The 24,123-nt window shown below is 44.2% G+C and overlaps 3 protein-coding genes across 4 annotated transcripts; 2 read left to right on the top strand and 1 right to left on the bottom strand.

The window, feature by feature from the left end:
* Positions 1 to 11,207: 11,207 nt before the first annotated feature.
* LOC121972778 (HVA22-like protein f) lies at positions 11,208 to 12,020 on the top strand. The gene is made up of 5 exons (XM_042524414.1): positions 11,208 to 11,260; positions 11,360 to 11,386; positions 11,461 to 11,583; positions 11,663 to 11,888; positions 11,991 to 12,020. Exons 1-5 carry the CDS (start codon positions 11,208 to 11,210, stop codon positions 12,018 to 12,020), a joined length of 459 nt encoding a protein of 152 aa, XP_042380348.1.
* A 1,616-nt stretch (positions 12,021 to 13,636) lies between these two features.
* Positions 13,637 to 16,457, top strand: LOC121971140 (mitochondrial import receptor subunit TOM20-like). 2 transcript variants are annotated; one of them, XM_042522274.1, is made up of 6 exons: positions 13,637 to 13,855; positions 13,963 to 14,028; positions 14,177 to 14,346; positions 14,436 to 14,483; positions 14,963 to 15,046; positions 16,168 to 16,457. In XM_042522274.1, exons 3-6 carry the CDS (start codon positions 14,185 to 14,187, stop codon positions 16,288 to 16,290), a joined length of 417 nt encoding a protein of 138 aa, XP_042378208.1. In that variant the 5' UTR covers positions 13,637 to 13,855; positions 13,963 to 14,028; positions 14,177 to 14,184; the 3' UTR covers positions 16,291 to 16,457. The 2 variants fall into 2 exon arrangements, with proteins under 2 accessions (XP_042378208.1, XP_042378207.1); XM_042522273.1 differs by having other exon boundaries at positions 13,963 to 14,346.
* Positions 16,458 to 16,645: 188 nt separating this feature from the next.
* Positions 16,646 to 17,972, bottom strand: LOC121973660 (cactin-like). Its single transcript, XM_042525049.1, has 3 exons — positions 17,448 to 17,972; positions 17,048 to 17,314; positions 16,646 to 16,942 (listed from the first exon to the last, which is right to left on the bottom strand). Exons 1-3 carry the CDS (start codon positions 17,619 to 17,621, stop codon positions 16,703 to 16,705), a joined length of 681 nt encoding a protein of 226 aa, XP_042380983.1. The 5' UTR covers positions 17,622 to 17,972; the 3' UTR covers positions 16,646 to 16,702.
* Between the last annotated feature and the right edge of the window lie 6,151 nt (positions 17,973 to 24,123).

Here is a 24,123-nt window from a genome sequence, read left to right as displayed (position 1 = left end):
TGAGAAGTTCATTAGACAAAAGTGGGGAAATACATTATTACTCCTTATTGTTTCTGAGTTTTCCCACTCATATTCTTAAAATATTTTTGTTCTCATTTATATCACTCATAAATCATTTTCGTTCTCACTTATGTCCCTGCTGTTAACTGGTCCGTGAATATGAGACGGAATCGGCACATGATCTGCACGTGCTTGTAAAAATCCCCTAAAAATCCCGATTCCTTGTTCCTTCGACGCAAACCCTAACGCTCCTCTCCAAATCTATTCTTCCACTTCGTTAAACCCTAGCTCTCCTCTCCAAATCGATTCTTCCCCTTCGTTAAACCCTAGCTTTCCTCTCCAAATCAATTCTTCCCCTTCACTCCAATTCCGCTAGCGGTCGGCCGACGAATTGAAAGAGACAACCTCGTTTGGCCTCTGTCTGTAAATGTTGATGAAAATTTTTCCCAGATCAATTTCGTTACTTTAATTGACGCTTTTGGCGAACATTTATCATTAGCCTTCTCATGATCGTGTTCACCAGACTTCTAGTGTGTTCGTGAGTATATATTATAGGCTATAATTCCTTTGAGAGAAGCATCTTGTTTGATAAATTTAGTTATTTTAATATGTGGTGAACATTATAGGCTTCTCTTGTTCGCCACACTTCTCACGATCGTGTTCACCACACTAGTTTTATGGGCATATATTTATAGTTCAATCATTTTTTAAGAAGTATATACTTATTATTTCTCTAAAGTTTTAAGAAGATTTAATTAATGGTAGAGAATTGTATGCTCTATGATTTAATCATTTAGAAATATAAACATGTAATATACTCATAAACAAGAAAATTTAGTATAATGCTTGTAGTTCTATTTTCTTTATCGAAGATAGTCTAAAATAATGCATTGGTTATGTTTTTTACTCAGTATTAGTAAAGCCTAGTGGTATAATTCAATACTAGTTTTATTATTTCTTATAGTGTAATGTGAAGAAAAGATACTGCCATTGACCTCTGATGGCTAGACGAAGTAAATGCTTTTGGAATTGCACTCCGGGCTATGGTATTACTTATTTTTTATTAAAAAATTATATATTTGTTGTTTAATTGTTTGATGGACTACATTTTTGTATTTATTTATAGGTAATGTTGGAGAAGATTTATTTGTAAGTTTGAAAATGTATTATAATGGAGCAATGAAGGACACGAGTACATCCAAAGAATATACTGGAGGAAATATTGAGTATTATGACTGGGTAGACAGTAGTAAAATCAGAATGCTCCATTTGTATGGATATTGTGAAGAATTAGGCTTCAAAGAGCCGAAAGGGTTAAGTTTTGGCACAAAATGAGGTCTAATTTAAGCAACGGTAGATATCTGGAAATTGATGCAGATTTAGTAACAATTAAAGATAACATCCCATCTAATCATGAAGTGGAGATTTATGTAGCATATGAGTCTGATGATGAGAATGATAGCAATGGTGAAACAGGTACAGATGAAGAAGCAAGTGGATCAGATGAGGATGTCGATTATGAGGAAGATGACGATTTTCATGATAGTGATTATGATTGTAAAGAAGATGATAGGATTTTTGATACTCATGTTGATCATGATGTTGGAATGAATTATGATACAATGATTGTTGAACATGGAGGTATTCCTAATGATGTTTTAGCTCAAATGCAGGATGAAGAAGGTGATGATAATTGTGTTGGCAGCGATGAATTATATAGTAATTTGGATTTTGATAGTGATGATCATAAAATCCAGAAATTTCCCTTGTTTGACCCAATTAAGGATGCAAAGAATCTGGATTTGAAGGTTGGAATGATTTTTAGCTCAAGGGATGAGGCTAAATTTGCCATCAAAAGTCACTGCATTAGACGAGGTAAAGTTGTTCAATTCGTTAAAGTCAATAAGAAGAGGCTTAGGGGTCAGTGCAGAAATGAAGGATGTGATTGGGTGATTCATGTGTCACCAATGGGTCATGATCCTGTCCGAACCAGGGGTCAACGAACGCTGGGGACGTGGCGCTCCCTGCTGGATCCTCGAGTGCTCCGGCGAACCTGCAACAAAACCGAGCCGGGGGGGGGGGACGGCCCTCCGACGCTCAAGTCAGGCGAGGAATGGATGAAGAAAGTGGCTGCAGAATGAAGACTCGCGTACCTCCGGTGAAGAAATGGAGACCTTATATAGACCTCTTCAAGAAGCCTGGGCGCGCCAATCGAAGCAATCTCCTGCTTTCGACCATGCCCAGGTATGGGTCTGTCAGAAGGGTATCCATGAGGCCATACCGCTACTGTATCAACCTCTCCATGATGTGACGGCAAGATCTTCTATCGTGACATCCTGTGTACGGCATAATCATTAGATATGCCTCTGCTGACATCCCATATCTCGAGCCGAACGAATAGGCCGCTCGGCTATTCTTTGTATCCTCGGCCTTATCCTGGCCGAACGGATGACCTGCTCGGCCCCTCGGTTCCAGCCGAGCAGACGCCCCGCTCGGCCATTCAATCCTCCAGCCTTGGCGTCGGAAACCGTTTATCTTTATGTAGACCTTTGACCAATGTGACTCTTATTACTAGATAAATGTTTATACCATAAGCTAGACCTTTAGTATCCCCCCTTGCACGGATCACTTGCCTCCCCTTCAAGTCTAGTCGAAGGAGGCAGTGAGTCCGACTGACTGGACTATGTGTCTGAGCGGGCGTTCGTCGCCTTTCCGTCGCTTATAATATCCCTGGGGCCGTTCGGCCCTTCTGCCATATTCAGCCGCTCGGCTCGCTCGGCTCTTCGTTTTGGTTGTCTTGTCACTCAACGTGGATGTTTGCTTGTCTAAATCTTCTTGAAAATCACGCAAATCCTCTTCATTAAACCGAAGCATGCGCGGTATGGGCGCCTTAATTGCGCCTGGTGACAGAGCGCCACGTGGCTCTTCTTGTGTGGCTGTGATGATTCGTACGATGGGACGCCGATTACTTTGAAATGGACGGTTAGATGATAACCTCGTCTCTCGTGACCTGCATCCGACGGCGGAGGCCGACCAGCCTCGGCCGTATAAAGCCTCCGTCTACTTCCTTCGCCGCATGCTTGCTTGTGCGTTGTCCTTCCGCCTCTTCTTCTGCTGCGACCTCCGACGATCCAGTTCCTGTTTTTCGGCGGCTACCAACCCACCGGTGATCTTTTCCGCCCGTTTCCTTCTCAGTGAGTCTTCTCCCTTCGTTTACAAGGTCCTCCCAAGTCGTTTTGCCTCTTTCGTTCCCGTTCCTCTGTTTTCTTGCCCTCTTATTGCTTCTCCGAGATGGCAAGCTCCTCTGAGCCCGCTATTGGTGTTCATGGCCCTTGGTATATGACCATGGAGAGTCGGTTTGATGAAGAGGGCGCTCGGCGTCTTGTTCGGACGTATGGGATCCCTGATGACCACGAAATAATTATAGCCAGCCCGTCCGATCGGCCCCATAACCCGCCGATCGGCACCATTTGCTTTTTTCTAGACCAATTCCAGGGCGGCCTTAGATTTCCTACCCATCCATTCATTTTGGAGGTTTGTAATTATTTCCGCATCCCGCTCGGCCAACTTGTGCCGAACTCCTTTAGGTTGCTGAGCGGGGTGGTTGTCCTCTTTAAGCTGCATAGTATCCCACTTGACCCCAAAATATTCCACTTCTTCTTCTACCCCAAACAATCCGAGTTGGGCACTTTCATTTTCCAGAGTAGAATAGGCTTTAAATTTTTTGATAATATGCCGACCTCCAACAAGCACTGGAAGGAATTTTTCTTCTACATCCGACTTCCCGAGCGGCCGGCATTTCGAACCAAATGGCAGACCGCCGTGCCGACCCAGCCGGAGCTCGGCAAATTCAGAAGCAACCCGGCATACCTTCACGCGGCGAACTGGTTGTCCGGTCAGCGGTACAAGATCGACCAGTTGCTTCTCAAGGGGGTGTTGTATATTTTCGGATTATCTCCCGTTCGGGCCAATCTCCCCTACCGCATGAGTAAGGACTTTTTACTCTCCTCGCCTTTTTTTGTCTAACTGATTTTAATTTCTTCTATTGCAGCTGAAGTCATGTGGCGCTCCAAAGCTACCGCTCATCTGAAGTTGAAGGCCGTGGAAATTGAAGCGGCCACCAAAAGAGAGCTCGCCGAGCGGGGTCTTATCCCCAGCCGTCCGGCAGCTACAGGAGAGGGGGGGACGCAGTCCGCCCCTGAAACAGAAGTTACCTCAGCCGCTTCAACGGAGGTTGAGGCGGATCCCGTTTCCTCTGCTCCAGCAGAGCTGGGAGTCCCCCAGGTTGGGGATCCCCCACTGGAAGTTCGGCGAAAACGTCACAGAGACTCCAGCCTTCCGCCGACCCAAGAGGGCGGACCACAAGCGCCGATCGGGGTAGCTTCGCCAGATCGCACGCCGTCGCATATCGGGACTCCAGCGGTCTCGCCTACCGCACAGCCCTCTGGTTCTCCTCCACGAACTCGCCGTCGCTTACGACGGTTGGGCGAAACCTCTACCATAGGGAAGTCCTCCGGCCAGGCGACTGCGGCTGAGGAAGCGCCGACCGGCCACCCGACCATCAAGACTACCCTTCGATTTCCATCGGAGGAATATTTACTGTCAGCCGATCGGCCCGCCAGCCCCGTTCATGAAATAACCCTGACGGGTCCGCTCGCCAAGCTCTTCGAGGATGCCCAGATTCAAGTGGCCCTCATGACGCCCAAGCAGCTCGGCGATAACAACATGCAGCAGGCCACTCAGGTGAATTCATTTTTCTTTCTGTGCCATGCTACTGTCCGGTTCCTCATTTTATTATTTTCCTTACAGCGCTGGGCTGAGCAAATCGCCACTAGCCATCGGCTAGCCGAGCTGGAGGATCTCCTGGAGAAACTCCAAGTGTCGGGGGGTCCATCGGCCGAGCGGGAGAAACAAGCCCGCGAGGCCGAACAGAAGAAGGCCGCCGACCTGTCTACAGAGGTGGCTCGGCTAGAGGGCCAAATCAAGAAGCGCGAAGCGGATGCCAAACGCGCTACTGCTCGGAAGAAGCGAGCGATAGCTGATCTGGACAAGATGAAAGTATATGTCCGTGCGCTAGATCAGCGATCCAAGGATCTGGAGGCCCAGCTGAACGCCGAGCGGGAGGTCCGTTCGGCTGAACGCACAAAAGCTGAGATGGACTTGAAGGCAGTCCAAGATTCCTTAACTGCCTCCCGGGCGGTGCTTAAAAAATATAAGGAGGGAGAGCCGAGTCGCTTAGCAGCAGCGCGCCAAGAATATCTCCACTCGGAACGGTTCGGCGCAAAATTCGGCGACAACGTCTCCTCCACTTTCGCCGAGGCGGTCAAGGTCACCATGGCGTATTTGAAGAAGGGTGGCCACCTTCCTACGGGAATGCATATTCCCTCCTCCGACCTAGCGGCCATGATTGATGATATCCCGGACGCCTTTTTTAATTTTGAAGACCCGGAGTGAGGCGAGTTCTTTCGAGTGCCTTCTGTATTTCCTCCGCTCAGCGGATGCAAAAAATTTTTGTACGTGCCGTTCGGCCTCCTTATGTTCCTTTGCCTGTATTTTTTGTTTGTCCTTCATTGTCTCCTTTTAGTGTGTTGCTGCTTATTCGTAGAATCAGTTGGACTCCCCTTGTTTCCTACTAAACGACCGATCGGGTTAATCAATTGACTTGCTTCCTCAAAATCGTTTAGTGCTTGGCTATACTGTTTGCCTTCAGTGAATGCGAAGTGTTGGCAAACCGACGGCCGATCGGCCTTAATCAATCTCCCGATATTTTACGACAGTGCTCGTCGGTCTCCCGCTCGGAGGGTTTATAGACGCCGACTCGTCTCTCGATCTTTAACGACGGAGCTCGTCGGCGCGGATGTTTATAGTCGATCGGCGCGGCTCTCGATCTTTTACGACGGTGCTCGTCGGTCTCCCGCTCGGAGGGTTTATAGACGCCGGCTCGTCTCTCGATCTTTAACGACGGAGCTCGTCGGCGCGGATGTTTATAGCCGATCGGCGCGGCTCTCGATGTTTAACGACGGAGCTCGTCGGTCTCCCGCTCGGAGGGTTTATAGACGCCGGCTCGTCTCTCGATCTTTAACGACGGAGCTCGTCGGCGCGGATGTTTATAGCCGATCGGCGCGGCTCTCGATCTTTAACGACGGTGCTCGTCGGTCTCCCGCTCGGAGGGTTTATAGACGCCGGCTCGTCTCTCGATCTTTAACGACGGAGCTCGTCGGCGCGGATGTTTATAGCCGGTCGGCGCGGCTCTACGGTTTAACGTCTGGCTAGACGGTCTCCCGCTCGGAGGGTTTATAGACACCGGCTCGTCTCTCGATCTTTAACGACGGAGCTCGTCGGCGCGGATGTTTATAGCCGATCGGCGCGGCTCTCGATGTTTAACGACGGAGCTCGTCGGTCTCCCGCTCGGAGGGTTTATAGACGCCGGCTCGTCTCTCGATCTTTAACGACGGAGCTCGTCGGCGCGGATGTTTATAGCCGATCGGCGCGGCTCTCGATCTTTAACGACGGTGCTCGTTGGTCTCCCGCTCGGAGGGTTTATAGACGTCGGCTCGTCTCTCGATCTTTAACGACGGAGCTCGTCGGCGCGGATGTTTATAGCCGGTCGGCGCGACTCTCGATGTTTAACGACGGGGCTCGTCGGCGCGGATATTTATAGCCGGTCGGCGCGGCTCTACGGTTTAACGTCTGGGCTAGACGGTCTTCAAGGCTAACTCCTTACCAGGTCGAGCGACCTTGGCCTTCATAACTTATCTAGCGCTTGAACAGTCTTTGTGCCCGGCCGAACGGCACGGGTCATTTGCTTGCGAATCCAATCGGCTGGGAGGCCTTCACTATTCGGGCGCTTGGCTCGGATAATCCATATGCCCCTTTCACCCAGCTTGGAGAACGTACTTCTGGCCGAACGGCTCAGGGTTTGCTTCTTCGAGCATTTTGGCTCGGATAATTTACCTCCGGCCGGAAGGTACTGGGTCTTCGATCCTCGAGCGCTTGGCTCGACCCATTTACCTCCGGCCGAGCGGCTTGGGGCCTTCGTTTGGAAAATTACGATGAATTCTACGCCCGAAATAAACTATCTGAAAAACTAACCTGCCGATCAGCATAAGATCTAACGCAATTTCTCAACTCCCGAATACTCGTGGAGTGAGGTGGATACAATATACTTCGTCGAAATTTATCAAGGCCAGGAGGATGGCGAAACTTCCCGGTCGGTCCTCCATGGCCGCTCGGCCTACCAGAGGTGGAGGCGGCCTGCTGCTTTATCCTTTTACTTGAGCCTTCTGCTCCCATTGCTCCACGAGCCTTCGTCATCGAGCGCCTGGCTCGGATACTATACCTCCAGCCGAACGACTCGAGGCCTTCTCCATCGAGCCAAGAGCGCTTGGCTCGTATCTTATACACCATGAAGATAGGCCGCTCGGCCAATAATTCCAATTGCGCACATTATAACATTTTGCCTTCTACATTTCAAATATACAACCAAACGGAAAATATACAGCACATTCTATTAGTGCACCTCTTGCCCTGCCCCGGACAGGCTAGAGATAATTTGTGCTTCATGGTGGATCCAAGTGCCAATCCCTCTTCATCTGCTCGGCGGCTCGTCCATCCAACTTCCTCGTATGCGGTCGATTCATCGCCTGACATCAAACTCCTGTTCTTCAGGTTCCAGAAGGAGGGGCTTGCTATAAGTCGAATTCGGGAGATGAAGTATCTGCTTTTGAGGGAAATGGAACTGTGGCAGTCGGTGCTTCCGCTCGGGAGAAGCGTCTGCTCGGAGGCTTTTGCCCTTCCTATGATCTCGAACGGGAGGCTCATCAGATGAAGATCCTTGCTCCCCGTGAGCGGGCGCGATTTCTGAGGGAGTATGGAAGAGTGCCTGAGGGAATGCGACGGTGGCTTGAGGTGCTCCCGCTCGGCCACCCGACGCAGATGTTGCTTGTTGCTCCGGCCGCTCGGCTGATACTTTTTGTTTTAACTCCACAAGTTTGGCGGCCCTCATCTCGACCAGAGCGTCGAGTTCTTCCGTCGAAAGCGTCACCGTGTGTTGTCGTCCAGCCTCGTCCATTGTTCCCTTTCGGATACAGGTGCGTTCCCACAGACGGCGCCAAATTGATCCTGTCCGAACCAGGGGTCAACGAACGCTGGGGACGTGGCGCTCCCTGCTGGATCCTCTAGTGCTCCGGCGAACCTGCAACAAAACCGAGCCGGGGGGGGGGGGGGGGGTCCCGGCGACGGCCCTCCGACGCTCAAGTCAGGCGAGGAATGGATGAAGAAAGTGGCTGCAGAATGAAGACTCGCGTACCTCCGGTGAAGAAATGGAGACCTTATATAGACCTCTTCAAGAAGCCTGGGCGCGCCAATCGAAGCAATCTCCTGCTTTCGACCATGCCCAGGTATGGGTCTGTCAGAAGGGTATCCATGAGGCCATACCGCTACTGTATCAACCTCTCCATGATGTGACGGCAAGATCTTCTATCGTGACATCCTGTGTACGGCATAATCATTAGATATGCCTCTGCTGACATCCCATATCTCGAGCCGAACGAATAGGCCGCTCGGCTATTCTTTGTATCCTCGGCCTTATCCTGGCCGAACGGATGACCTGCTCGGCCCCTCGGTTCCAGCCGGGCAGACGCCCCGCTCGGCCATTCAATCCTCCAGCCTTGGCCTCGGAAACCCAAGCCTGGCTGGGTTATCTTTGGTTCCGCTCGGACCTACTCAGCTGCTCGGCGCGGCCATTAACCGCTTAGTCAGCCCTCCATCTGTCCTCAAGCTGAGACCCTTCAGGAAGTGGGTCCCCCATTCTTACCGCCGGATCAGGTCATAATAGTTGTTGGCAGATAAAGACTTTTAAGTCGGAACACAATGGCTATTTTTGGGATGTCGGTAATAGAACCGCGAGTTCCAGTTGGTTGGGAAAAACTTTTGTCAAGAAATTTAAAGTGAACTCGAAGTTGAGGGTCATACCATTCAAAGACCAGGTTTACTCTAGCTTGAAATTAAGCATTTCAAGGAAGAAAGCTTATTTGGCTAAGAGGAAAGCTCTTGAGCTAGTGCAGGGAACCATTGCCCAACAATTTAGTAAGATTAGAAATTATTACCTTGAGTTGAAAAGTGTTGATCCAAGTGCCACAGTGATCTTAAAATTGACTCAGGATGACGATGGCCCGAGATTTCAGCGCTTATATATCTGTTTTTTTGCTTGCAAAGAAGGTTTTAAGAAAGCATGTAGACCTTTAATAGGTGTTGATGGATGTTTTCTAAAGACTTCTTATAGGGGACAATTGTTAACAGTAGTTGGGCTAGATCCCAACAATAATATCTTCCCTATTAGTTATGCGATGGTGGAAAGAGAGACAAAGGATACTTGGATGTGGTTCTTTCAGATATTGAACTCATACATAGGCTTTGGCGATGGAGATGGCTAGACTTTCATGTCAGACAAACAAAAAGGTCTAATTCCAACATTTGAAAGTCTATTTCATTATGCGGAGAATCGTTTTTGCGTTAGACATTTACACTCTAACATGAAAAGAGATGGTTTCAAAGGTACATCTATTAAAAATGCACTTTGGATGACTGCAAAAGCAACAACCGTTGCTGATTTTCGACAAAGGATGGATGAGATGAAACGGATGGATGAGAAGGCTTATGATTGGTTGTCCAAGAAACCAGTAAAGCATTGGTTTAAATCACATTTCACCATTACTGCTAAGGGTGACGTACTTTTGAAAAACATGTGTGAATGTTTCAATAGCCTCATATTGGATGCTCGAGAGAAGCCTATAATTCCAATGTTTGAAAATATAAGGAGTTTGTTGATGGTACGCTTTCAGCTTAATAGAGACAAGGCTGAGAAATGGGACAAGGACATTTGTCCTAAAATTAGAAATGTTTTGGCAATGATCTACATTGAGGCAGCACAACATAGTCCACTACAAGCTGATTCTATGCACTTTCAGATCCACGGACCATATGGTCAGCACACTGTCAACTTCAGTACAAACTCTTGCAGCTGTAGAAAGTGGGACTTGACTGGCATCCCTTGCCACATGCGGTGTGTGCTCTTTGGTGTAAGCGTCAAGATCCACTACAATATGTGAGTTCTTATTATAGGGTTGAGGCATACAAGAGATGCTATGAGAATGTTATTTTGCCCATTACTGGTCTTGATCTATGGCCGGAATGTGAATTGGCACCTCCACTATCTCCGATGTACACAGAGAAAGTGGGCAGACCTGCTAAATTGAGAAGGAGGAAAAGAGATGAAGTGCCTAGTGGAATACATCTGCGTGGAGCTAAAAGAAATACTAAGTGCAGGAAATGTGGACAAGATGGGCATAACAAAAGGACGTGCAAAGAAATAAGGGAGAGTGTGAATGAGCCTCCAACACAACAAAGCAAATCAAGCGCGACAACGACTTCTAAACCACAAAGGAAAAAGCTTTGGGTAACTAAGTTTCCAATTTTCCATATATATAAAGATTGCTTTGTTGTGACATTTTTAAGATGCTTTTTGCGACATATTGAATGGTGTAAATACTTTTGAGAATTTGTCTTAAGATTCTTTCTCTGGTTTATAAGATTGGTTTTCATTTTTGTTGTCTAATCAACTGCATGGAGGATTGAAATCTCATTTCTACTATGATTATAAATTTCATTTATTGGAATATAGGTGAGAAGGTCAGCCTCACATGGTGATATGCAAACTGGAGCACAAGGCACGCCGACCTCCATAAATGTAAGTAATTTAATAGTATAGTTAGTCAATTTCTAGCATAACCTGCATACACTGTCATTGATTTAAATCCAATGTATACAATTTCATTTTGCAGATTATAAATAATCCTGTAATCGTGAAAGGAGGGAAAAACTTTGTCACAGTTTCCAAACTAAGAGAATGCATACATAATTAAAGAAAGCAGAGTCATTCAACTCCAGTCCAAGGAAATGCAAGGGATATTCCAGTACCAAGAGAGAGTACAAGATCAACTTCACAAGCTTTGATGAATACCTGGCACTTGGTTTAGCATGCATTTAGTCTTATTGATTGGACATGTGAATTTCTAGTATAACATAATGTCTTTCTCTTCACACATGTAGCTACTGTTGGATAACTATGGTATTGGATTGCCATATGTGACTGGATTTGGATTTCATTTTGTATTTTTATTTTGGTGTAAGATACATGTTTTTGATGTATGCATCCTACTGTTCTTATGACAATGGCAAAGCATGCTAATGCTTTGATTGGGTCAGCAACATCTAATCCTACTTTTATCTCTACAAATTAAGATTGGTTTTTGCCATTTAATTACTTGAAACTGTCCTTTGATCTATGTGTTTATATCAGCCCAGCAGTGTTGTTGATTTACCCCTTGTAAGTAGCAATGAGTTTCTTGTGACTTTGTTAGTTTTCTTTTACAAGATTTACAAAGACACACAATGGCTCAGATATGCATCAATGCGAGCGATCGAGAGCCCTTCTCCTGTCGATGACCAACAATGGCTGACTTACTGGGTTCTCTATTCACTGATCACCCTGTCTGAGCTCTCATTCTGGAGAGTATTGCAATGGTAAGAAATTGATCTAGTGGTTCCCAATTGTGGTTGAGTGCTTTATGTTCGGATAATGGAGATATCGAACCTATTGCAGGTTCCCTCTTTGGCCATACATGAAGCTGGTGTTTGACTTCTGGTTAGTGCTCCCTGCATTCAATGGAGCAGCCTACATCTACGAGAAATATGTCCGGAGTTATGTGAAGCAATATGTCGACTGGAATTATCCAGAGAAGCAGAGGAGACTGATGCAACTGCAGAAGCTTTTTTTTCAATTTTTATTGCTAACATGGATGTGTATTGTTGCTGCATTTTTTTCCAATGTAAGAAAAAAGAGGGCGGACATTTTATGTTTGTAGGTTGAACCATATCCCTCATTAACAACTAATTCTAAGCATGAAAAGCCTTTATTAAATCTCGAACAGATGAGTGTTGATTCATTCAATGACATATAAAAAAAATCAGCATCTACTCATCCCAACCAAATACTTTAAAATTAGGAATAGTCCTTTCAATGTTATAAACAAATTCTATCATCCAACAAAAAAACTTCAAATAAATCTACTAGTACTTTAAAGTTTAGATTGATCCATTCAATTCTAAGAACAATTGCATAGCAGAGAAAAAAACTAATACTTTCGATTCATTACATTCATCCAACTAAAATAAGTCTACTAGTCATCAACATGAAGAGAATCTAATTTCTTCTTCATATCTTCATAAATCTCAGCAATTTTTAATGCATTATTATGATACTCATTAGCTAAATGTAACTGAGCATCTATTAACTTGGCCAGTTCTTCGCCTTGCTTCAATTTTTGACTAGAACTTAAAGTGGCAGCTAAAGTTGATCCCGAACTTGATCTCGAACTATTTTGGCTTCTAGGGGTGAAGGATGTATGTTGTTTCTCTCTATAAGCATTAAAAGCTCTCACCGCTTCCTCCTTTGTTTGATACGATTTGTGGGAAGCATCGCTGTATCTATTAACTTGTAAATGAACTTCTTCCCAACTGTTATAAACACCAGGGTTTCGTCCAACAAAAATAATATGTGTCTTTCGCTATAACCATTGAAACATTAATCATAACTATATAACATAGATTACAAAATTCTACTTTTAAACTGAAATTAAATCAAACTACTCACCATTTTACTACTAAACTCAAGCGGCATTGCCAACCTGTTTGAATCGATATAAAAGTTAATTATTCAACATTAGAGATCATTAACATAATGTGATGGGGATTAATATAAACTCAAAATTTTTGAGAAACTATAAATATATACTTTTTTTTTCTTAAAAAACGATTCAACTGTAAATATACTCACGAAAGTTCAATGAGTGTTATCTTCCATACAAAAAAAGCACATCGAGAATGGAATAGATCTCTTGAAAAATTTTGAGAAAACATACATGTACTGATTAAAGTAAAGGAATTTTTAATTCAAACAAGTAAAAATTAAACAACATAATGATAAATGTTCGCCTAAAAGCATCAACGAAATTGATCTGGGAAAAATTTTCATCAATACTTACAGACAGAGGATAAATGAGGTTGTCTCCTTTGATTCATCAGTCGACCGCTAGCAGAGTTGGAGCGAAGGGGAAGAATCAATTTGGAGAGGAAAGCTAGGGTTTAACAAAGGGGAAGAATCGATTTGGAGAGGAGAGCTAGAGTTTAACGAAGGGGAAGAATAGATTTGGAGAGGAGCGTTAGGGTTTGCGACGAATGAAGGGGAAATCTCGAATGAACGAGGAATCGGGATTTTTAGGGGATTTTTACAAACACGTGCCGATTCCGTCTTATATTCACAGACCAGTTAACGGCAGGGACATAAGTGGGAACGAAAATGATTTATGAGAGATATAAATGAAAATGAAAATGAAAATATTTTAAGGATATAAGTGAGAAAAAAATTCAAAAAGAATAGGGACATAATAATATATTTCTCCGACAAAAGTTGAAAGTTGCTTGTGATGTAACATAAGGGAGAAAAAAAAGTTAAATAAATTATATTTTAAGGAATTATTTGGATAAATCTATTCAATATATGGCAAGGTCCGGATACGGCCATTTGATTTTTGTGCTGCGTCCGCTATAAACCCTACGGTCGCCTGTTCCCCTCTCCGACGCTCACAATCGAAGAAGAGAAAGAGGGGAGGATTGCGAAGGAGTTGGGTGCGGATCCATGGATTTACAGCTGAGCGATCTCGATCGGTTGGTGTTATTCGAGCAGGAGCGCCAGGCGGCCGAGTTGGCCTGCACCGCCAACCCCCGTGATGCCGATGTGAGTTCCCCACCTCCTTTCTCTAATTTGTCCTTCTTCTTTATGTTCTTTCTTAATGAAGTTTCTTGTTGTCTAAACCACAACAACTGATTCCACTATTCTTTTAGAATCTCACGAAGTGGGGGAGTGCGCTTCTGGATCTATCACCTTTTCAGAAAAACCCCGAGGATATGGTGAAAGGCTCTTATTTATGCATTCGAACCGTGTTCTGATAAATAATAACACAAATGATAAAAGAAATCGCAGCTCTAGAAGTTTAGTAGATCTTTTGTTTCTGTATATCATTATGATCGATGATCCCTCGTAAATTATTTTTTGCAGATGCCATAATGAAACTGGAACAAGCCTTGGAGGTGGATCCTGAAAGGCATGCCACACTATTCATCTTGGGGAATGCCCATAGTCAGCAAGGGTTCTTCAACCCTAATGAACAGGTTTCTTTGGGTTGCTTTGACAAGGCAACTCAATGCTTCGAGCAGGCTGTGAAATTGGTAACTCTCTTCCTCAAAAGAGATCCTCCTCACTTCTTTCTCCCAGGATGGTCATTATATTTCGTTCTTTGATTCTTTGACTCTTCTAGGACCCTGGAAATGAGATGTACCTGATGTCATTGGATTCAATAAGCAAGGTAAGTTGTAGGTCCATATGTTTAGGCTTCGAGGTTTTACTTGCTTTGCAGCAACTAATTTCGTAGTACAATGTCCCTGTAAAAGCTCCTAGTAACTATGATGTGTTGTACTAAATGTTGGACTGTGATTGCTGAGTATGCAGAAAATGGTTTTTGTTTGACTTGTGCTTCTAGTTGTGTGGCTGTATCAAATGTGTTATTGCACTGTAAACTTCTATTAAAGGTGACACTTGCTTAGATTTTACCAAACTGAATTAGCATCCATGGCCTTCTTTAACTAATTAAGTTGACGTCAATGTTCTACTGTAGCAAGTAGTTTATGTTTGTGTCTATATATATATATATATATATATATATATATTACGAAAATAACATTTTGGTTTGCTTACATGTTATAGTGAAGTCGTATTTTCCATGATATACAAGACGATCAGTAATATCTCAGAATCTTTCTTGAGACTTCTAAACGTCTTCCTCAGGCACCTGAGTTGCGCCAAGAAATCCAATTTCATATGGCTAATCAACAGGTTTCCCAGGAGACAGCTTCCCCTGTCAGAAAGAAGGTAATGTCAAGCTCTTGATGGAAGTTCCAAACAAACTTAAGCCTTTGTGAAAATTTACAATCAGATACTGTATTTTTTGTGTCTATTTGAAATTCTCAATTGATTAATCTTTTATTATAGGCATCCTCAAGGAATTCATTTTTGGTTTTGAAAATTTATTAGTTTTTGATTACTCCATATTTGATCGTGAAATCAAGGGCATTTTTCATAGAACTTTTATTCTTTAAGGGACCTATAAATGTCAGTTAGCTTCAACTACTGTATCAATTGATTGTTGATGTGCTGTGAACTATAGTAACAACTATCATCTAATTCCTTTCTGAGTATGCTTGTGGATTGGCACAAGACACCATGCAACTAGGCTCTGCCCTGTTTTTCTTGGTACACTTAATTACAAAAGTGTTATGCTTGTGGATTGGCTTCAACTACTGCTTGCATCAGAAATATTTGTCTAAATCAAGGACTAGAACAAAAGTATCAATATCAAATTTCAGCTTCAGAAGTAGAAGCATAAACTTCAAACTTCAGTTTAGACTGCATAAGATGGTTTTGCCCATCAGTAGCTTCTCTGTTTCTTAATACGAAAGATCTTAGAGAAAAATAGTTTTTTTGCATTATGATTTTACTTGCTTGATTACTTACTGCATGTCCCAAGAAAAACAATGAGTTTTATCTCAGTTGGCAACATCTCTGGATGGTCATATATTGTCGTGACTGAACATATTACTTCCTTTAGATTTTATCCTCGTTTAGTCATTATTCCGTGCTTACTTAAATCAGTGAGAATCACCCCCATTTAAAAGAGTGACAACCATTTAATTTGATTATAAACGAATCAAATTGCTTCAAAAGATGATCCCCAACAAGGCATGAATGCTGAATGCCAAAAGCTTCGATCTGAATAGCAGCTGACTTATAAATAACCGGAAAATCATCTGCTATAGACAAGGACTTGTTAGGATATGGTTTAGCTATTGTACTTCCAAATCCACTATGCTTTAGCACATCTATTTTCTAGTTTGTATTTCTTTTAAATTACTCTTTTCCAACTTTGCATCTTGATATATTATATTAGATGTTGTACAAAGAATCTCATTTCTAATGCTTTTTCTAATTTTCAGGAGCCCAAGGAGAGTGATATGAAGTATGATATACTTGGCTGGGTAATTCTTGGGATAGGATTTGCTGCATGGATTGGAATGGCTAAATCACATCCTCCTCCTCCTCCTCCTCCTCCAAGATAATAGTTGTAAAGATGTAGAGCTTCTGACCTCCTAGTGAGGTGAACATTCTGTGATACATAACAGATCACTTAGCAATGATTTTGGTAGCAAATTTGGACCAGAGTGTACAGCTTTATAAATTACTGTATTTGAACTTTTTTTTAAAAAAAAAAAACAGAGCCCTGGAATATCAACTGCTTAAAATAAGTTGCCTCGGATAATCTTGGTAAGTTTATAGCGGTAAAACTATTTCATAATTTGAAATATAAATATGCATCAGATCTGTATTTTTGGAACAGATCAAAGAAACAAGAACCTATGTCACCCTCTGCGAGCATTCAATTTTAAACTAATCTGTACGAATGAACTTGTCAAAATTTTGATTTAGTAGACAGGCTCAAATCAAGTAGTTGAATCAGTGACCAATTAAGTTTCAAGAACAAGAACAATACCGTCGCATACAAACTACATGGCGACTATACGGATGCAAAAAATAAAAAAAAAATAATGTACAAACTCTTAGATCTTCATAAAGGTATACATCAGTAGTCTTCTCTCGTCGATAAGGATACTGTTTGAAATTGAAATACAATCGCAAAGTCCCATTGTCGAATGTAGACATAAAGCCTTTCTTTGGAGAATACTCCAGATCCTTATTTACAATCCGAAAAACCTGCAACAATAGATGACACATAAGTAATCATATCACAATTAAAAGAAATATCTAGATCATGAGTTGACATACAAATTATTAGAATATTTAAGTTTATATACTTACTATGTCCTGATAGGGAGGGCCACTGTAGAATCTGAGGAGGCAGGTGTCGGTACTGGTGCCATCCTTTTCAAATACATACTGCGGTACTTTAGACTTATCAACAAGGTCCGGAAAAAATAAGTTGAACTTGTAACCTTGGACAATCTTAGGAGGAGGATTGTCACGATCGTAGTGAGTTCGATTGTACTTATTCCAGACAAATCCTGTACGAATCAGATTGAGATATTCTGGCTTCTGTGTAAGGTATTTATCATGCCACCATTTCACCTGAAAAAACAAACTCTTCTTCACTATGCGTTTGATGAAATAATAATAGGTTTGATAGCAGAACAAAGCAATACTTTTGAATTTAATAGAAAAAAAACAAATTAATTAAAAGAGAAAGTAAAATAATATACACCTGTGAATCCAGAGTTACTTCGGAGCCGGCACCGAAAAGTGCATCGCCTTCATCCAGAGCTGCTCCCATGGCTCTCATAGCTTTGAGTTTCATATTCTCTTGGGGTGTGGGTGTGCGCGCCTTCTTCGCATTCATTGTCTGCTCCAATATTTCTACGGACTTGCGTTTCAGCATGCTGCCTGCAACAAGGAGGGGGCAAAGACGACGGAAGGCGCAAAGACGACGGAGGGCGCACGGATAAGGCAGGACGGAAGCCGCACGGGCGAGGGAGGACGCACTGCACTGTGGCAGCAGCAGTTGCTGCTCGCGGCTCGCCGGCGTGAAAGAGGGCAGCAGCCCGACTCTTCGGCGACGTCGCAGCTCCTCGGTGACGACCCACAGCAGCCGCCGTAGACCTCTTCCGGATGGGTAGGGATGGCAGAGGGCGGCGCAGAGTCGGCGGCGTCGGGCGGAGGAAGGCGCAGCGTCGGCGGAGACAGGCACGGCGTCGGGCGGGCGGAATTAGGGCAAATTTGACCATAAATCACCCCCTCTCTAAATAGATAAAGTTTTTTTCCAAAATTAATAATTTATTCCAAATTAACTCATCCCTAATTATTCCAAATTTGACAATTTAAAAATGGAATATATTAACAGCCAATTCCAAGTTTGATTTATTTAAAACTTTTACTTAGTTTAATGAAAAAATGTTTAGTTTAAAATAATTTCTATCGTCTGTAAATTATACGTGATATTTAATTATGTAAACATAATTAGGATGTAATTTAAAATCATAATTTTAGCACTTTTGTTTTGGTCAAGATAAATAATTATAATTTAAATAATTAATAATATGATATTCAATGGGAGTTTTAATGAGTGTTTGGTTAAATGATAGGAATGATTATGGGTATGGATTTGATAGTAGGGTGGAATGAAAATAGGAATGGAAATGAAATCCATCAAGTTATATGAGTTTGGTTGATTTCCATAAATCTGGTAATGATTTTCAAAATATGATTCTCAAACCCACAATCCAAACACTATCTTTTACTATCATTTCATTCCCTCATTCCTAAACCATCAACCAAATGAGTTCAGATCTTCTGTCCTCATTTCTCTATGTCCCCATGTCCCAGTGTCGATCGGACGGCCCAGATTATATTTCAAGACATCATGACATTTTTAAGATGTGTGTAGTATCTTTGTGATGTGCAAGATATCCTTGAAATGTAATCTGAGGCATCCGATCGACACTGAGATATGGGGACATAGAGAAATAAGGACAAAGGATCTAAACTACAACCAAACACCCCCTTAGTTGTTAAGCATGTAATTAACAACGTGTTATTATAATATCACGTAGATAATTTATCAAACTAATAGGTTTATAAATATAGCTCATTAATTTGCGATAGATTGAAAATTTAAAATATTCAATAATACAATAGACCATTCATTACTTGGTTTTGATCGGTTAATCAATGATAGATCTGCCACGGGCCATGTGTTAACTGGATCCAACAACAGATCGGTTACTCCTTATTCGGCTCGTCGAACCTATTCCGTTGGAAGTTTCGGAATTCTTTTACTCACAAAATAGGATTCCATTAATTACGTCTTTTAGAAAAATTTCAGGTTGCTCCCAGCTTTGTCAAATATTCACTACTTCCCAAAATTTTCAATTATAAGTCTAAAATCATTTACATAAATGTCGCTGATAAAATTATGAAAACCATATGAACCAAATTAAAAATTCCCTTTCTCTTAATATTATATCATTTTTATTTATTTACAAAATTAGAAAATACTAATCTTTCAAATACCAACTAAAATCATTTTTTATAAATTTATTTCTTTTTTAATAATAATAATAATATTCTTGAATTTTTTTTTACATTTAAGATTTGAACTAACGGTGTCAAATCTTATATGTAAAATATTTTAGTTGTAACTTTCCATCTCAACCAAAAAACTAAATTTATTTTTTAAAATTAAAATATATATATATTAAAGATTATTTTAGAAAAAAAAATTGCCTAGGCCTGATAGGGCTGAGGGGCAGAAAGGGAGTTTGAGGGAAGGAGAGGGGCAGGAGGGTCATTCCACTGTTAGGGCATTAAGGGGGGAGGAGGTTCGTGTCGAGGGAGGATCTCGGTCCGCCGCCACAGTGGTAGGAGGATCTCTCGGACTCTTCTTGCCGGAGCCGAGGTCGCCGGCTGCCTTTTCTCCACTCCTCTCCTTCTCCTCACCGCCGACCACCTCCTCTCTTCTCCCCCTCTTCCCCGTTTTTGAGCCGCCGCCAACGGAAGGAAGAGATCCTTCTTCCTCCCTCTCGCGACACCATCACCGGAGCCGACGCCGGTTTCCGCCTCTTCTCTTCCTCCCTCTCCTCTCGCCGACATTAGCCTCCAGTCGTCGCCTCTGCCAAGCATGTCGTCACCGGGTTTGCGAGGACGCAGGCCGTCAACTCCCCTCCTTCTTTCCCACCGCCCGCCGCCCACCTTTGTTCCTCCTTCTTCTCCTCGCGACAGCCACCGGACAGGCCAACCTTTCTCCCTCCTCTTCGCTGCGCCTCTGTCGGCTCCTCCTCACTACGCCGCCACCGGCAGAACGCCGCCTCAGCTCCTCCTCGCTACGTCGCCACCGGCAGAATGCCGCCTCAGCTCCTCCTCGCTACGCCACCACCGACAAAACACTGCCTCGTCTCCTCCTCCTCTCGCCGGAGCTGCAGCCGAGCCACCACCTTTCCCGCTCTCATGCACGTCGCCTTCATTTCCCAGCGCACACTAGTAGCCGCCGTATGCCGATCCACGATTTCCGCTGACTGCACAGTTGTGGCTATGCTCTGATTTACGCTGTCGTATAGTTTCGACGTCGATGTGGTATCCGATCCACGCCGCTATGCGCTTTCGACACTGATCGGGCCTTTGAGCCATCGTCGTAGGTCAGCCTTCGTGCGGTTGTTATGTTTTGGTTTGTGTGCTTATGGGGTATTCTTGTCTGTGTACTGATGTTGTATATCGGCCTGTGTGTTGTCTCGTGTGTCGGTCTGTGTACTCATCCTATGTCCCGGCCTACGTGCCGATATGAGTTCCCGATCTACGTACCGGTGTCTTTTCCCGGTCTGTGTACCGGTGTCTTATCTCGGTCTGCGTACCGGTTGTTTATCCCGGTCTGCGTACCGGTCGATTATCCCGGTCTGCGTGTCGGTCTCTTGTCCCGGCCTGCGTGTCGATTTCAGGTCTCGGCTTGCGTGCCGATCTCGTTTCCCGGCCTGCACGCCGATCTTGGGTCCCGCCCTGCGTGCCGGTGTCGTAGCCCGGTCTACGTATCGGTGTCATAGCCCAGTCTGTGTGCCGGTGCCTTGTCTCGGTCTGTGTGCCGGTCTTGTTTTCCGACCTGCGTGTCGGTGTTTTAGCCAGACCTGCAGCTCATCTTCTGGTTCCGCATCGCGTTTGGCTCTGCGTTGTTAGATCCAGCTCTCCAGCCTGATCAGAGTCATCTGCTCTTCCGGGTCATGACAACTCGAGTCGCGTCCCATCCGAGGGCGCCCCCCTGGGCCAGGGTACGTTTTCCGTACTATCCCCTTATTTATTTCATTATTATATCATTAGCCGGTTATTCATATATTCGTTGGATCCGCCTCGAGACTCGGGGTACCGGGGGCCGAGTCAACCCGGTCGCTGGCTGCAGGTAGCGTTGGCCAGCGACTTCTGAAGACTTGGTCAATCCAGAGGCCATCTCAGCACACCCCCTCCGGGACGTCGCGATTCAGTCAACATTTCATCCACCTCACCCGACGGTCCGTCTGACGCAGCTTCCGGACCGGATCAATTTTGACGCCGTCTGTGGGAACACAACAGCCTGTTCTGGAACGTGAAGATGAATGACGTCGGGAGGTTCTCTGCCATTATCACAATCTCGGAGGATTTTGACGCATATATTATATTTTATCCTCACTCCACCGGTATTCGGGAGTCGATGGATCGAGTGGAGTTTTAGCTAGCTGGCAGGTTAGTTTTTCCGTTATGTTTTTTCCCTGACTCCACGGATTTTCGGGAGTTAAGGGACCGAGACAAACCCTTAGCTGGTTGACATGACTTCCCGATCAGGTACGATTACAAGCTCTGCTCTCTTTTTACGATTATAGGAATTGCTATATTTCCCTGATAAAAGAGTAAGAGCCTAGTTCCTTGGTCAAAGACTAGAGCCTTCAATTTCTGATCAAACACTAGGGGCCCAGCTCCCCGCTCATACACTTGGGACACAGCTCCCCACTCATATACTTGGGACACAGCTCCCCAATCATAGACTTGCAGTACCACTTCCCGATCAGGATCTAGGGGCCTCGCTCTTTGATTACAGGCTAGGGACCTTACTCTCCGATAGGGGCCAGGGGCCCAGTTCCTCAATCATGTGTGCTACAGGCTCTGCACCCTTCACCACGAGGCTCTGCATCCTCTTACTGCTACAAGCTCTGCACCCTTCACCATGAGGCTCTGGATCCTCTTACTGTTATAGGCTCTGCACCCTTCACCATGAGGCTCTGCATCCTCTTACTGCTACAGGCTCTGCACCCTTCACCATGAGGCTCTGCACCCTTTATCAGAAGGCTCTGCATCCTCTTACCATTATAGGCCCTGCACCCTTCACCATGAGGCTCTGCATCCTCTTACTGTTATAGGCCCTGCACCCTTTATCAGGAGGCTCTGCATCCTCTTACCATTACAGGCCCTGCACCCTTCACCATGGGGCTCTGCATCCTCTTACTGTTATAGGCGTTTCACCTTATTGCTATTATATGCTCTGTATTCTCCACCTGTTTTGCATCTTCTTATGTATACAGGCTCGGCTTCCTTCACCCACGGTGCTATGCTTGCCTTTATTTTTATGAACTCTGCTCCCCTATATTGCCATGGGTTTCATTCTCTTTGGCGGTTAGGGCTCATATTATCATCCTCTCCCCTCGCTCCATGGGTATTCGGGAGTTGAGGGATCGAGACAAATCCGCAGTCAGTTGGCACCACACCGCTATTAGGTATGACATAGGCTTTATTTCCTCATGCTGCTACATGCTTCGCTTTTACTAGCTTCAAGGCTTATCCTCCCCCGTTCGGGGGTGAGCGGTTTTCACTAATCTCAGACCAGCTTATCGGATTTCATATCTCCCCCGTTCGGGGTGAGCGATTTTCACTGGTCTCAGACCAGCTTATCGGATTTCGTATCTCCCCCGTTCGGGTTGAGCGGTTTTCACTGGTCTCAGACCAGCTTATTGGATTTCTTATCTCCCCCGTTCGGGGTCGAGTCATCACCACCGGTCTCGGACCGGAGTATTGATGTGCGTAGATTATATACTCTTTTATGCATGTTTTTACGCACATTTACATACTTTGAGCATGCTTGATCTATGCACTTTTATATTTCCAGCTTTCCTTTTAGCATATTTACTCTTTTGGTTCGGAGATATGCTTTTTGTGCATTTTCTGTACACAGGAGTCGAAATTGGTGAAGATTATGCGTCCTCGGGCAAGCTTGGAAGGAATTGAAGGGAGAGAGCATCAGGCCGTGTACCACACATGGCCGTGTGGTTTTAACAGGAAGGGAAGAGGACATGGCCGTGTGAATCTCACACGGCTGTGTCTTGATTTGAAGAAATTAGAGCAGATGTCTTACATGGCCGTGTAGATCTACACGGCCGTGTGAGGTTTCCAGAGGCCAAGCAGGTGGTGTGCACCACCGTGTAACATTTCCAGAGAGCAGAGGTCCTAGCGTGTGAGTCACACTGCAGTACTTTAGCAGAGAAGGAATCGACATGGCTGTGAATCTCACACTCGTGTCATGGGCCGTGTGACACCCGATTTCTCCTCTATTTAAACCCTCCTTCATGAATTGAAAGGGATCTCTCCCCTTTGGGAGAAGGCAAGATTTGGTGGTTTCCTCCCATTCTTGGGAGGATTTCGGGGCGATTCTTTGACGATTTCGACTCCGAGCGAGGATTGGATCCGAAGACGAGGCTTCTTCGTAGATAAGTTTTCTCTTTCCCCCTTTTCTTGGTTTCTTGGATTGGGGATTTAAGAAATGCTTGTAATCTTTATTTCTTCGGGTATTCTTCCTCGATTCATGGAGTAAATCTTTTATTCTAGGATTAAGGGAGTATTTGTATGATGAATTGATGTAATCTCTTATGGATTTGCCATTTTCTTGTTTCAATGACATTGTCTTGCTTGTATCAATTAGATCTTGAATGATTAATGGTGATTTGTGCTTAATTCTCATTCTTGATTGATTGTTTGGATTTCTTGTGGACTTTGTAAAGATAAACTCTCACTCGATCATCCGAGGGATCCACGTGACAGGTGCAAGCCCGTGTAAGGACGTTTGAGAGATAATCTTGAAGAGGAAATATGAATATTCAAGAGAGTAGGATGGATCTTATGATTAGTTTCTTGTATCTTGATAGATTAATAAGTTGTGGGCTTCTATGTTGATATCCGAGGAAGGCATAGTAATAGGTGCGCTTCTGTGTAAGGACAACGCAGGTTCACGTCTAATTGATCATATTTAGATACATTTCTCAGTCCTTAGCCGGTTATCTATTGCAAGAGAGAACTGGCAACTTTCTACAAGTGTTTGGCAATTGAGGGATAAGAATTGGTGAACCATTTACATTCAAGAAATCTTACAAAGAAACCGA

The sequence above is a fragment of the Zingiber officinale genome, chromosome 4A (assembly GCF_018446385.1).
Source record: "Zingiber officinale cultivar Zhangliang chromosome 4A, Zo_v1.1, whole genome shotgun sequence".
NCBI classification, from domain to species: Eukaryota; Viridiplantae; Streptophyta; class Magnoliopsida; order Zingiberales; family Zingiberaceae; genus Zingiber; species Zingiber officinale.
Note: the sequence above shows the minus strand (reverse complement) of the source record. Positions and strands in the feature narration are given on the sequence as shown.